The 13,478-nt window shown below is 38.2% G+C and overlaps 1 protein-coding gene across 1 annotated transcript in view; it reads left to right on the forward strand.

Moving 5' to 3' along the window:
* The first annotated feature begins 2,499 nt into the window (after positions 1-2,499).
* GPR149 (G protein-coupled receptor 149) overlaps positions 2,500-13,478 on the forward strand; it is a 69,055-nt gene continuing 58,076 nt past the window's right edge. The window contains exons 1-3 of the mRNA XM_043595079.1: positions 2,500-4,008; positions 5,133-5,325; positions 9,955-10,412. Of these exons, the coding sequence (XP_043451014.1) occupies positions 2,992-4,008; positions 5,133-5,325; positions 9,955-10,412 (1,668 nt within the window). The 5' untranslated portion in view covers positions 2,500-2,991. The remainder of the gene's footprint in view (positions 4,009-5,132; positions 5,326-9,954; positions 10,413-13,478) is intronic.

Consider the following 13,478-nt stretch of genomic DNA (forward strand, 5'->3'; position numbering starts at 1 on the left):
GGGTCAGAGCAAGCATGGAGAACCCAAGCATCAGGTCTTACAGGCTTTCCCTTTTCTATTATGACAATATTGATTATTGTGAAGTAGGCATAGAATTATGATAAAGTTAACCTGATTTTAAAATTGTATCATCTCATTTTAGAACTTGAAAGGGCCTAAAAATACTCCAGACAAGCCCCCTTATTTTACAGATTTGGAAACAGACACAGAAACAGAAGAGAAAGTATAACAATTTTTGCCCAAGATTACACAGCCAGCAATAGCAGAGTCTGAAGTTCAAATACAGATATCCCTTCTAGCTCCCTAATGGCTGCAATTCTACCACAACCTATGGAAGTGTTCCAACCTTCTTGCCTCTTCTGTCATATCCTAAAGACCAGGGCAACAAGGTGCTTAGGTGTCTCTTTTCTAAATTTACATTGAATGGAAAACCCAAAAATGATGTTAATGATAGAGGAAATGTCTCCAGGCCTCCAATGGTATTGCCACAGCTACTCTCAATTTCTACTCTTTGTATTTTAACAGTGTGATACTTATCATCCAACTCAATTGAAAATCCAGGATTAAATTCCATATTGAAAAATAATATTTTTGCTTAGAGGAGGAAAGAATAGGTCTGAGAAAAGAGACAGAAAAGCATACCGCAGAACTTTGAAAATGATTTTAAAAAGAAAGTCGTGTTTATCATGTTGTGCTTTCTGAAGCAACACTATTTGAAAATGAATTTATCCTCAGACTCTTCTTTACCCACGCTGTGCTGCAAGGTCTATTACTATCGGTAAGGAGAAATGGAGTGCTGAGCTATAGCTGTAACAGGTGGGTTTTGTTTCCATTTGCTGAGTGAAGGGGAAATAAAACAACATGTCATAAGCAAAGTGCCTACTGTGTTTACTGAAGGGTATGGATGGCAATGACTAACACAATCACTTTCCACATGAGCAGATTCATGTTCAAAATATAGCTTCAGTTACCACGAAAATGAAAGGAATGATCAGAGTTCTATTACCATTTCCATTCACTTAGTTCATCATCATGTAACTTTCTACTTTCTCTTCCCTGCTTTCATTCAGACCCCAGCACTGTGAGGAAAGGCACCCTCAGCTCATGAGGCTGAGTTGAGGAGGAATGCTACCCTCAAGCATCTTGGGAAATGCCTGACCAGAAGTGAGACAGTTAGAGACCATGGGAACAAGCCTTAAGTGAAAAACATTATTCACTTGGGGCACTTTCTATTGGCTGTTATTGTTAAACTGCTTCTTTTACAAGAGCAAAACTGGGATGCAGCGCCATATACAAGCCAGACTTAAAACAGAGGACCTGGGCTCCAAAAAGCACCCATGGACTGACTGCCTGAGTTGCCTGCCAATATCAACCAATCAAGGTGAGTCTCCTCCAACTGAACAGGACCAAGCCTTTCTTCTTTCCCTTTTTCCTCTTAGCATACTGGACTGGTGGGAACTGGAACGGGAACTTTATATAAGCAGGGCCTCTCCCATGTTGGGAGGCCAGCCTTAACTATTCTCTGCTGGTGATGTGTCACCCTTCAGCTGAAGCTGTAGCCCCAATAAGGCCTTGTTTGTGCCTTTGATTTGTGGGTCTGGTCGTTTCAGTTGTCAGGCTTAATTAAGTACTCGACTCTGGTAACAGAACTACTGTTGCCAGTTACTTCTTTGCTGAGCCACTCATCTTGCAAAGCTGACGATTTTTTAAATGAATTCAGAGGTGCAATTATTGTATGTGACACCCTCAATACACCCGTTAAGAATGTTTTTGTGGGGGTAATCTCCTTTTAGACCCTATATAATATCATCTGACTTTAACAACTAGAGAACATTATTTATTCAAATGGCAGCTTGCTTACTGGATGACATTGACAGAAAATAGTTACATGCCTGAAGTCCAAAGATTCTGCAAAATTTTGTTTAGTGTAATGAAGACCATAATGACATTCTTATTATTAAGCACAATATATATTTAAAAAACAAAAGCTGGCACATCCTATTCTTTTAAAATGGCATTGAGACTATTCTTTCTCTAAAGCATTATGTATCAGAGAGGTCTAGATAAGAATAGAAGCAATCCTTTAGTGGAGTAGCTTAGACCTCTCAAAGATGATATTTGTCATTCATATCAAGCCTGAGCGAGTATTTTGGCTAGTTTTATATGTCAGAACCAAAACTGAAGGCTTAGCAAGGACACCGTTTCTTGCTTTGAATGAGGCAGGCTAAGAAGATGTACATCATTTTGCTCACACACTGAACTCCCCTCCCTTTTGTTCCTGCTTCTCTCCTGCTTGGAGTTGACTCCTCCTTCCTGCAGCTCTGAGGATCACAGGCTGATTGAAGAACACAGCGGTTCGACGGGGAGCTGTGCTCAGTGTCTGTCTCTCTCTTATTTTCCTTCTCTCTCTCTCTCTCTCTCTCTCTCTCTCTCTCCCTCCCTCCCTCTCCTTCCCCCACCCCCCACCGTCCCCCCTCCCCCGCTCTGTTTTGCTTGTGTCTCTCTCTGAACCTGCAAAGCTGACACCTACCTGATAATCTCTCTGCCTTTGAATGCAGCTCTGGAACCAAATGCATCGCTTTACTGCTCTTAAAAAGTGAATAGAGTTTGATTACCTCAAGCTACAAGCTGCTTTGCTCCCTAAGAAGGACACAAAAGGAGCCAGACATCATTGTTTTTCAATCTACCTGAGAAGCTTTTTGCATTTATGCCAGAAACTTGATGGTTTCAGGAGGAAGTTTGGGGTTTGTTTTTAATTGGAATGTTGAAAAGTTTTTTACTGATGCTCTTAAATGGAACTCAATTTTTAAATATGGGTTGAGTCAGATCTAAAGGAGACATGCCTGATCATTTTCTGCTGGACTGACGGGGAACTTCTAGAGGGAAACTTGGGAGGAGAAAATGAGATCTGATTTGCAACTAACAATCATGCTTTATTTTGAGAATATTTACAGACTCACTGAAAGGGAAATTAAATATTGACCAAAGACAATGTCTGGATTTTCCAGTAACTTATCAACAAATGACTCTACCCTGTGGAAAGAAAATCATAATTCGACGGACCTTTTAAATCTGCCAGGAACTCTGAATATCTATCTGTTTTGCCTGACATGCTTAATGACTGTTGCAGCCCTGGCAGGCAGCATTTATTCACTAGTTTCCCTGCTGAAAACGCACAACAGAACCGTTGTGTCCATGCTTGTGGCTTCCTGGTCTGGGGATGATCTCATGAGTGTCCTGTCGGTGACCATCTTCATGTTTTTGCAGTGGCCAAACCAGGTCCCTGATTACTTCCAGGCTCTGTGCACCACCTCTGCCTTACTATATTTATGCCAGGGCCTCTCGAGCAACTTAAAGGCGACTCTCCTAGTCTCCTACAACTTTTACTCGATGCACAGGGCTGTGGGGAGCCAGGCAGCCTCCAGAAGATCCGGCCAGGTGCTCGGCGTGGTGCTGACCGTGTGGGCAGCCAGTTTGCTGCTCTCGGCGCTCCCTCTGTGCGGCTGGGGCACCTTCGTGCGCACGCCATGGGGCTGTCTGGCGGACTGCTCCAGTTCCTACGTGCTGCTCCTCTTCGCTGTGTACTCTTCGGCCTTCGGACTCCTCGCCGGCCTCTCTGTCCCGCTCACTCACCAGTTGCTGTGTTCGGAGGAGCCGCCGAGGCTCCACGCCAACTACCAGGAGATTTCCCGCGGAGCTTCCACTCCTGGGACCCCTCCAAGTCGAGGGGGAGTGCTTTCCTTGTCTCCAGATGATGCTCCCGGCCCTGCGCTGCGCTGTTCTGGGGGATGCTCCCCCAGCTCCGACACTGTGTTTGGACCGGGTCCACCAGCGAGGGCACAGCTGGGGCAGGGGCCGGGACACGAGGCTGCCGCTGTGGTTGGAGCCTGCAGGCGTGAGAACCGGGGGACTCTCTATGGCACCAGGAGCTTCACCGTGAGCGTAGCGCAGAAGCGCTTCTCTTTGATCCTAGCGCTGACGAAAGTCATCCTTTGGCTGCCCATGATGGTAAAAGTGCAGTTTCTCACGTGCGCGGGTGTGTGTACCAGACAGTATGAGTGCGTGTTGGGAATAGCGTCCCCGGTTGAGAGAGTCCCCAAGAGACGCACAGTTAAGTCCGCTTCCAAATGTATCTGCTGGGTTTAGACTCTCACTTGGGGGAAGGCAGCTCACCGGTAGAGCTTGTAGACTTCGAAGCCTTTGCTACTAAGTGCTTCTCCTTTCAAAATTGGGGAGGGGGACAGGGAGCACTTTTGGGCGCGGGGGACAGTTTTCCTAGATCTAACGTGGCCAAGGGTGTTGTTCTCTTCTCCTGTAGCAATATCTGGGAATATTCAGAAAAGAAGGGAGGTAGTAAAAGGGTTTTCTTTCCAGCCAACCCTCTGTCATCCCTTTCTCTCCAATCCATTTCTGCCTAGTAAGGACACCGCCCATCCTCAGCAGGGAGAGAGATCCGAGAGTTGCAATCAGAACTAGAGAGGGAAGAGAGCGGACCAAATAGGCTTTTTTTTTTTTTAATATGAAATTTATTGTCAAATTGGTTTCCATACAACACCCAGTGCTCATCCCAACAGGTGCCCTCCTCAATGCCCATCACCCACTTTCCCCTCCCTCCCATCCCCCATCAACCCTCAGTTTATTCTTAGTTTTTAAGAGTCTCTTATGGAGGAGGCAAACAGGCTTTTTTGTTCAAGCCTTCAGGAAGGAACCCAGTTTTGACCCAGGAAGGTGGTGTCCTGCTGTGACAAGCAGGCTGGGGAGTGGGGTGAAGTGAGGGCCCAGGGATGTGACAAAGGCCATCTGGAGTACCAGATGCAGGTTTTCAGGATGCCTGCCTGTTTTCCCAGTAGCGTCCCCACTATTGTAAATTGTGCTTCTCTGGAGGAGACCTGAGGTGGCAGGGGCACAGACCAGGCACCCAGGAGTGGAAACCACCCAAAGCCCTGTGGTCTAAATCAGGGGGCCTCATTCATCCCAAGAGATCCCAGTGGTCCATCACCAAAATTGAGCTTCTGACTCTCAGGCAGGAAAGGAGCCTGGAGAAGGGTGCTGGGGCAGCATGCTTGGGGGAAAGGCCTGGCAAAGTGGAAAATTGTATCCTGGGATAGGTCTGAAGCTCTTTGCCTTTGCAGATCCACATGATGGTCCAGCACGTGGTAGGGTTTCAGAGCCCTCCCTTCGAGACACTCAGCTTTCTACTAACCCTGCTGGCCACCACTGTAACCCCAGTGTTTGTCTTGTCCAAACGCTGGACCCATCTGCCCTGTGGCTGCATCATCAACTGTAAGCAGAACGCATATACAGTGGCATCTGATGGGGAAAAAAGTAAGTCCTTGACAGTGTGGGGTTGGGGCCAATAAGCATACAAACACAGAAAAGTGGTCTATTGAGAAGTTGCCTGAGTAGGGAATGATGAATCCAAGCATAAATGTAAATAAAGAGAGGAAATTATAATGTGAAACAATTCTTAGCACAGTGTTGGGATAAGTTTTAAAGGAGTCAGGTTTAAAACAACTCTGTGACGTGTTTGTACATTGAATAATTATTTTAGGGAAGAAAGGAACAGACAGAATTCATTCAACACAGCATGAAGTCTAAAAGGCCCTTAGATGTTATATCCACTGTAGTTCTTAGACCAGAGTAGAAAATAAATTCCCTTCCCAAGTCTACATATGAGAAACCTGTATCTGAAAAGAGATTAACTCTTTGAAGAGTTTAAAAACACATTATATTATAGTCCATTATTATGTAATGGAACAGGAAAGAAAAGTATTTTTATTATTTTGCTTCTTGTATTCATTCTTATGGGGTTTTAAGAAGTTTTCAGAGTAGCGTGCCTGAAAACAAAATTTAAGGGGCTCCTGTCTGGTTCAGGCAGGAGAGCATGTGACTCTTGAAATCAGTTTTGAGATTGAGCCCCACATGGGGTGTAGAGATTACTTAAAAATAAAATCTTAAAAAAAAAACCCACAAATTTGAAGTATATGCCACTGTTTTCAGAAAACACAAAAAACTCTCAGGTCAAGAAGGGACAAGGGTGGCAGAGTTTGTCTGTGTAGAAAAAACTTTAACGGAAAAAAAAGTAAGTAAAAATAGTTCATCTCAGACTATTTCAGAGGTAAAAAAAAAAACTGGAGAATATTAAAATATATTCTACAATCAATTCTACAACAGTATTATTTTATAAACATTAATTAATCATGAACTGGTCATTTTCCCTGTATTGATGACATTTAAAATTTATTATGTCTAGGTATTTTTCAAATGATGAGAGGATTTCTTTACTTTTAAGGATGCCATAAAGTTTTATTGTTAATAGATGCCAAATTTATCTATGTTTTTAAAACAAAATAACCATGGAACTTCTATAACAATTCTGTGCTTCCGGAGATTACTATCCAGAGCAACAGTGACACAGAAAATTAATAATAAATACTCTGAGCCACCAAGAACATATATAAAATTCATTTATAAGACTGGAAGTTCTAGCATTCTATCAAATGTTAACCTTTTGCCACTAAATTAATGAGTCAGCATTGTTTTATAGTATTTAAGGTTATGAGAGAGATAATAAAAGTTGAATGCCAGAGAAAATGAAAAGTCTTAGTAAAGTGATGTAGGGCCGTCATCTTTAAGAAGTAAAGGACACCCATATCAGAGCTGAAAACAAAGCAATGCAACAGACCTATCACTGCAAATGGTCTAGGAAGTATTCTGTCTTGTACTGTATAAGATTACAAGAGACTATGGCAGGCTGGAAGAATCAATAATCACATTAATTTCTCATGCTGGAAATTAAAACCACACTTTTCAAGATCAAAATAATATTTTTCCTCTAAAATTACCATCGTTTTTCTTTGTATTTAAATTTTCAGGGAAAAACTCCCTGAAATATTGTAGGCTTATAAAAAGAGGCATGACTTCAAAAATCAAACACTGTGAGAAACATTAGTTTCAAATGCTTGTAGTCCAAATGGCTCCATTCTCTTTATGATCCCAGATTCTGCTGTAGGGAAACTCTGAGAACAAGAATGATGTAATTTCATTGTCTGAGAACCCATCATATACTTTCCTGTTGCTAGGATGACACAAGAACAGAATTTTCAAACCCCAAAGATACTCTTCCTCAGGTAGGCAAGTGCCTAATCAAGTGCCTTGATTCTTTGGGAGTATGGCTCCAGTTTTACATTTAGGCTTTTTCTCCTTAACAAACTAAGATTCCCCTTTTTACATTCTTCATCAGTGAACTCAAAAAGCAAGGACGCTTCCTAACTCATATTGACTATAAGTTCATTTTGCAGATGTAAACATCATTTTCTATCTCAGCCTTCATGAATGCAAGTGGAGAGACATGCAATCAAAAAATGAATGTCAGTAATGGGAAATAATTTGCAGATTAACAATTCTCTCTTGTTTCCAACATTAACCTGTATTACTAGTGTCTCAAAACAAAAGTGTTAAAAAAAACAAAGATGATTTTAACAAAGAGGTCTCAGGTGGCAGACATATGGACTGGATATGGCTTTCAGACTCATTTTCTTTGCATGAGATGATGTTTTCTTTTTTAATTAAATAAACAGTTAAAATATTTTCTATAAAATCAGATTTTCAACTTTTATTGTAAGCAAAATCAAAATATCTGCTAAGTGCCATATTACTCTGGAGAATTATTTATTTTTATAAGCTGATATAATTAACTAATAATGTTTGAAATTGCAATTAGCAAGGTGTGACTAAAGGCAAAAGACTAAAGCTAATTCATGTTTCATCCAGGGCTTAGCTTTTCAGAACAAATACAACATTATACACACACACACACACACACACACACACACACACACACACACACATTTTTTTTATAGAGAGCATAAACTTCAAAAGATCCTGACTGTATTCTGATGATCTTTAAGTTTCTGTTATTAAACTGTTGTCGACTGTTCTATTGTTATAACCTATTATCTCCATTCATTACCTCAGTCAGAATTTACCTTAGGTTCTCTCATGGGTCTAATTAGCAGTAAAGCAATTTCACATAAAGGTTAGTAATTCAAATTCTGGAATCAGCTGACTTTAAATTCAAATCTCTTTACCAGGTAGGTAGGTCTTAGGTAGGTCTCCTCTACCAGCCTCAGTTTTTTCAACTGTAAAATAGAACTCATAAGCCTTTTATTATGCAGTGTTGTTGCTGTGTTAAATGACATGACCTGTGGGCATAAATTAGCCCTGGAGTTCTCTGTTTCTCCATGGTGTAAATCACAATCATTCTTCCTTCTCATAGCCTACCTCAGACTGCCTCTTCATGACCTGGAGGCAGATTCTCCATTGACAGTCTGCACACTCCTTCAAAAACATTACTCATTTTTTCTCTACACATTTCATAATTATAATATACAGCTAATCAGATATATAGCCACAGACACCAGTTTTATTGTGTTATATGATAAAATGGGATTTATGAGTTTTTGTTTGCTTACTGTCCTGGAGTTCACAATTTGTCACTTTGTATCTTTTTTGAGAGAAAATGGAAACCCATCAATAATTAAAATATCCTTTTAGTTCCTCCACTTTCACACTGTTGAACTAAGTTAAAAATCCTAATTTAATTTCACTGAACTATATTACTAGAAAAAGTAAGTAGAACTATACATAAGACAGGATATAAAATATTAATATATGTTTCTACTTTGTATTTTCTTTGGATAGAAATTCTTGTTTGTGTTCTGGCTCAAACAATGAATGTTTTGTCTCAAATAATGAATGATACCTATAAATTCTATTTTCAGTCAGCAGAATAGCCTTGTAAATCTTCAGTTATGGGAAAAATTTTGGTAATAGAATCAGCATATGAATGGCACTAGGATTTATTGTAAAATGAATCAAATTTTATTTGTTGTTCCCACAGAAAATTTATAACTTCATAGACCTTACCACCAAGGATAGCTAAATGTCTGGTATATGATACAGGATTATCCAAGTAGAAGAAATACTTTGAAATGAGCCATGTTTTGAAAGATGAATACCAAAACATTAAATTGCATTTTGTCTACTATCCTGATGTAACTTGATTCTTAATACATAAAGTAATGATCTAGTATTTAATGACATTCACACATAAAAATTGTATCACTTTCTGCCACATTCTCACTTTTCTACTAAGATTTCATACCATATCCACCAACCAGTAGTACTATATTAAGATACTCTTAACATTTCTCTTGGTTTAAACCATAAAATTTTATGCATTCCTACTAAATGCATTTTGTAATTAACCAGGTTTAGAGACACGTTGCAAAGTGCTTTAGATCACAAAAATATGAATCTATTCACTATTTTTTATAATTCATTCCAAATTTATTTGTATCAGAAATATATGTTCATTTAAAAAGTTTAAAAACTGTATTTCAGCATTTCCTAATTTTTAATGTATGCATATATAAACATATAAATGTCAGAAATGGAATACATGAAAATATTTAATGCAGTCATATCTGTTGCTGATGTTGTCAGATGAATAACTCATGTAATATTAAGGCCCTCTTAATAATTTCTAGCAAAATAAAATTTAGAAATGATATCTTTTATCCCCATATAAAGTAATGTATGGATAACTGATAGATTAAAAAAGCTAAAACTAAAACTGCATATATGTGAGAGTTTTCGAATTTATGGTTAGATTTTTGTTCATTAAACTGCTTTAAAGACTGCAGTGTTCTTGGAATTGTATGTACTTTAAACCAGCCTCTCATTGTACAAGTGAGAAAAGTTAGGCCCAGAGTAATTAGATACCTTGAATTTATAAGGTGTAATTACTTTCATACATAATTGACAGGTAATGAAGATAGTTTTTAAAATCATAATAATTTGAATGCACTTTCCTACTTTTAGTCCCTATGTATATCCAATTGTTTATACCTACCTTCTTAACCATGGAACTTTGTTTTTGTTTTTACTTAGCCAAGAGGAGAGGCTTTGAATTCAATCTGTCATTCCAAAGGAGTTATGGGATTTATAAAATAGCACGTGAAGATTACTATGATGATGATGAAAATTCTACATCCTATCACAATCTCATGAATTCTGAATGCAAAACTACAAAAGACTCTCAGAGAGACACTCATAATATCTTTAATGCCATAAAAGTGGAAATCAGCACCACACCCTCTCAGGACAGTTCTGTACTAAAAGGGATCAACAAATGCACAAATACTGATATTATGGAGGCTAAACAGGATTGCCACAGTGGAAAGGGTGTTGATCCACTGATTGCTGAAGAAACAGGAGGTGATACAAACTATGAAGAAACCACCTTTTTGGAAGGGCCAGAAAGAAGACTTTCTCATGAGGAGAGTCAGAAGCCAGACCTTTCAGACTGGGAATGGTGTAGGAGTAAATCAGAAAGAACCCCTCGTCAGGTACAGTAAAGGTTGTTCTTTCTGTGAAATAAAAAGTGAGGCGAAATATGATAGGCATGGGGATAAAAAAAAGATCAGCTGCTTATTTCATTCAATTTCACTTGCTTTGATTAATTTCCATAATATTAAATTTTATTTCAAGGTGTTCTTTTGAGGGCTTTAAAATTTTAAGTTATACATTTTATTCAAAATCTGTGTGTTTTGGCATTGACAGAGCTAAACAGGCTCTTTGAGAAGGGTAGAGCTTTATAGTTTAACCTCAAGTAATCTGTCTAAATTCAGACTAGACTCTCAGAACTTGTTTCAAATTAGTTAACCTGGAAGTTTTCCTTTTCCCTCTGCCCCACAAAAAGTGCTCAAGGTCAGTTTTCTTTTTGACATAAAGGCAAATATTTACACAGCTAGTGGTGAGGAGGGCAGTCCTGCTGCAAGTAAACTAGACAGTTTGCCTATTCTTCTTGCCAGAACTAGTCCCTCTAATACCCAGTAGGGAAAAAAGATCTATTCCAGAATATACTGAAGGGAGCCTTTGCCAACTCTGCTAAATGTTCCATCCCTTTAAGGATAGAAGAATGGCTTTATAATGTTTTATAAACCAAAAGAATTTGCACCTTAATTTTATTCCATTTTATCTTAGGTTCTAGCCTGCCTAGAATGATGAGGGATACTTCTTACTTTATTGAAACTATAGTCTAATGTTGGTATGAGATTGTTCTTTATTCCAAACTTTCATATCTGCTAATTAAAGCTGCCCGTGCTTTCCACACTACTGATTTACTGGAAAGAAGAGCCTTTTCTACAAGATTTAATGGAAATCAAATTCCACTTGTCAAAACAAAAACATAATTCCAGAAATATGTATAAGGAATAATGCATTCATTGATCAAAATATGACCATATAACACCAAATATGAACATGGATAGAATAATCTGAGATTTCCTTTATTCTCAGTGATAATTAAAACTGCTAGTCTTATTCTAATATCACTGTTTAAAAAGTAAGTTATAGGGGCGCCTGGGTGGCGCAGTCGGTTAAGCGTCCGACTTCAGCCAGGTCACGATCTCCCGGTCCGGGAGTTCGAGCCCCGCGTCAGGCTCTGGGCTGATGGCTCAGAGCCTGGAGCCAGTTTCCGATTCTGTGTCTCCCTCTCTCTCTGACCCTCCCCCGTTCATGCTCTGTCTCTCTCTGTCCCAAAAATAAATTAATGTTGAAAAAAAAAATTTAAAAAAAAAAAAATAAAAAAAATAAAAAGTAAGTTATATAATAAAACAAAATATACAAAATATATTATTAAAATAATTATTCCTATTATTTAGTAATTAAGTATTTCAAAAAAAATCGCTAAATGTTTGCCACAAATTAAAAATAACAGTGAAAAGTATACTATTGACAGGCCACAGGGACACAATGCTTAGTATTTTTAGAAGAAAATGGTACCCCAGCTAAGAGGAAAATCCCTACAGTTTCATCATCAATTTGTTCCCGAATAATCTAAATCTCTTGGTTTTCTTGTACTTAAAAATTGTTAAGTAATATCATGATGAAGTGTCTGTATGTGTGTGTGTGTGTGCCTGTGTGTATGTGTGTTTGCATCCCAGTAACTTGCAAATACCTTGGTGTGTTACTCCTTTATTCCATCCCCATGCTTACCTCTTAGGAGTTACAGCTATCCTGAATCATCATTGTTTGTTTTATCATTTTATCACAAATGAGTGCATTTCTAACATAATATATTATTTAGTTTTGCTTATTTTGAGCTTTCTAAGGATGGTGTCATACTGTACCTAATTTTCTGGGACTTGTTTTTTTCCCACTCAACGTTACTTTAAATGACTCCATTTTCTTATGTATTTTGCCAAAAACATTGGGAATTATCATCTAAAGTATCACAACTTATAACCCTCATTAAAAAGTCTTGATTATAGTCTGGAGAGTATAATCAATTACCCTAGAATCTTATGAAAGGATCAGACACTGTTTACACATAATATACTGTCCTATGAGAAAAATGAAACACAGTTTATCCACAAGCCTCTATAAATCATAAATAAAATGATATATAGAAAGCACAAAACTTGGATCAGTCCAGATCAAATACCAATCAATACCTTTCAACTATAAGGATTTGCTTAAGTATTAATATTTTAACATCTCTGAGGAGCAAGTAGTTAAAAAAAAACTGATCTAAAATGATGGTTGTGAAAAAAATGATTAGTGATAAAATAAGGGAACACTCAGGAAAGATAAAATTTATATTTTCAGAGACTAACTGAAATTAAATGAAATACTATCATAAATTTTCAAACAACAGTAAGAAATCCTTGGATTATAGGCTGATGTTATTGATAGGCCTTGCCTTTTAGCAAATTTGCCTCTGAACTTTAAGGTTGACATGTAACCAAAATATATTTAGGGACGAAATGCTTATGAAAACACTTCCATGACCAAAGACAGGTTTTTACTCTTAACCTATTCTTCACCACAGATATTTCATGGGAGTAGATGATGACTTAGAAAGCACTTTCATTTTATCCTTTTCTTCCAAATACCTTCTTTGCTCTGAAAGCAATGTTAACTTATGTATCTTAAAGTGATACATTAAACTGCAGTAGACACTGCAATACGTCTATAAAAACACTATCTCTTCTGATTTTCTGTGGTTGTACTTTCACATTTTTAGTCCGAATCTATTAGTTCATGTTTAATGGTTCTACATTGAATGGTGTGTCTTCTTTATTCTTAAGCTTAAAAAAAAACCCCACAGGTTTACTGAGAACAAACTGAGGGTTGATGGGGGGTGGGAGGGAGGAGAGGGTGGGTGATGGGTATTGAGGAGGGCACCTTTTGGGATGAGCACTGGGTGTTGTATGGAAACCAATTTGTCAATAAATTTCAGAAAAAAAAAAAAAACCACAGGTTTGATTTAAAATATATTTAGTGAGCCCTACTTTATTTTGACAATACATGCTGCTTAATTTTTTATTAGAGTTTAAGTTAGTAAACGAATTCCCAGTGTATTTTGTTTGAAATCCTGGCAGGAGTGAAAGCATCAGATCAACGTTAAG

This window comes from Prionailurus bengalensis, chromosome C2 (genome assembly GCF_016509475.1).
Source record: "Prionailurus bengalensis isolate Pbe53 chromosome C2, Fcat_Pben_1.1_paternal_pri, whole genome shotgun sequence".
NCBI classification, from domain to species: Eukaryota; Metazoa; Chordata; class Mammalia; order Carnivora; family Felidae; genus Prionailurus; species Prionailurus bengalensis.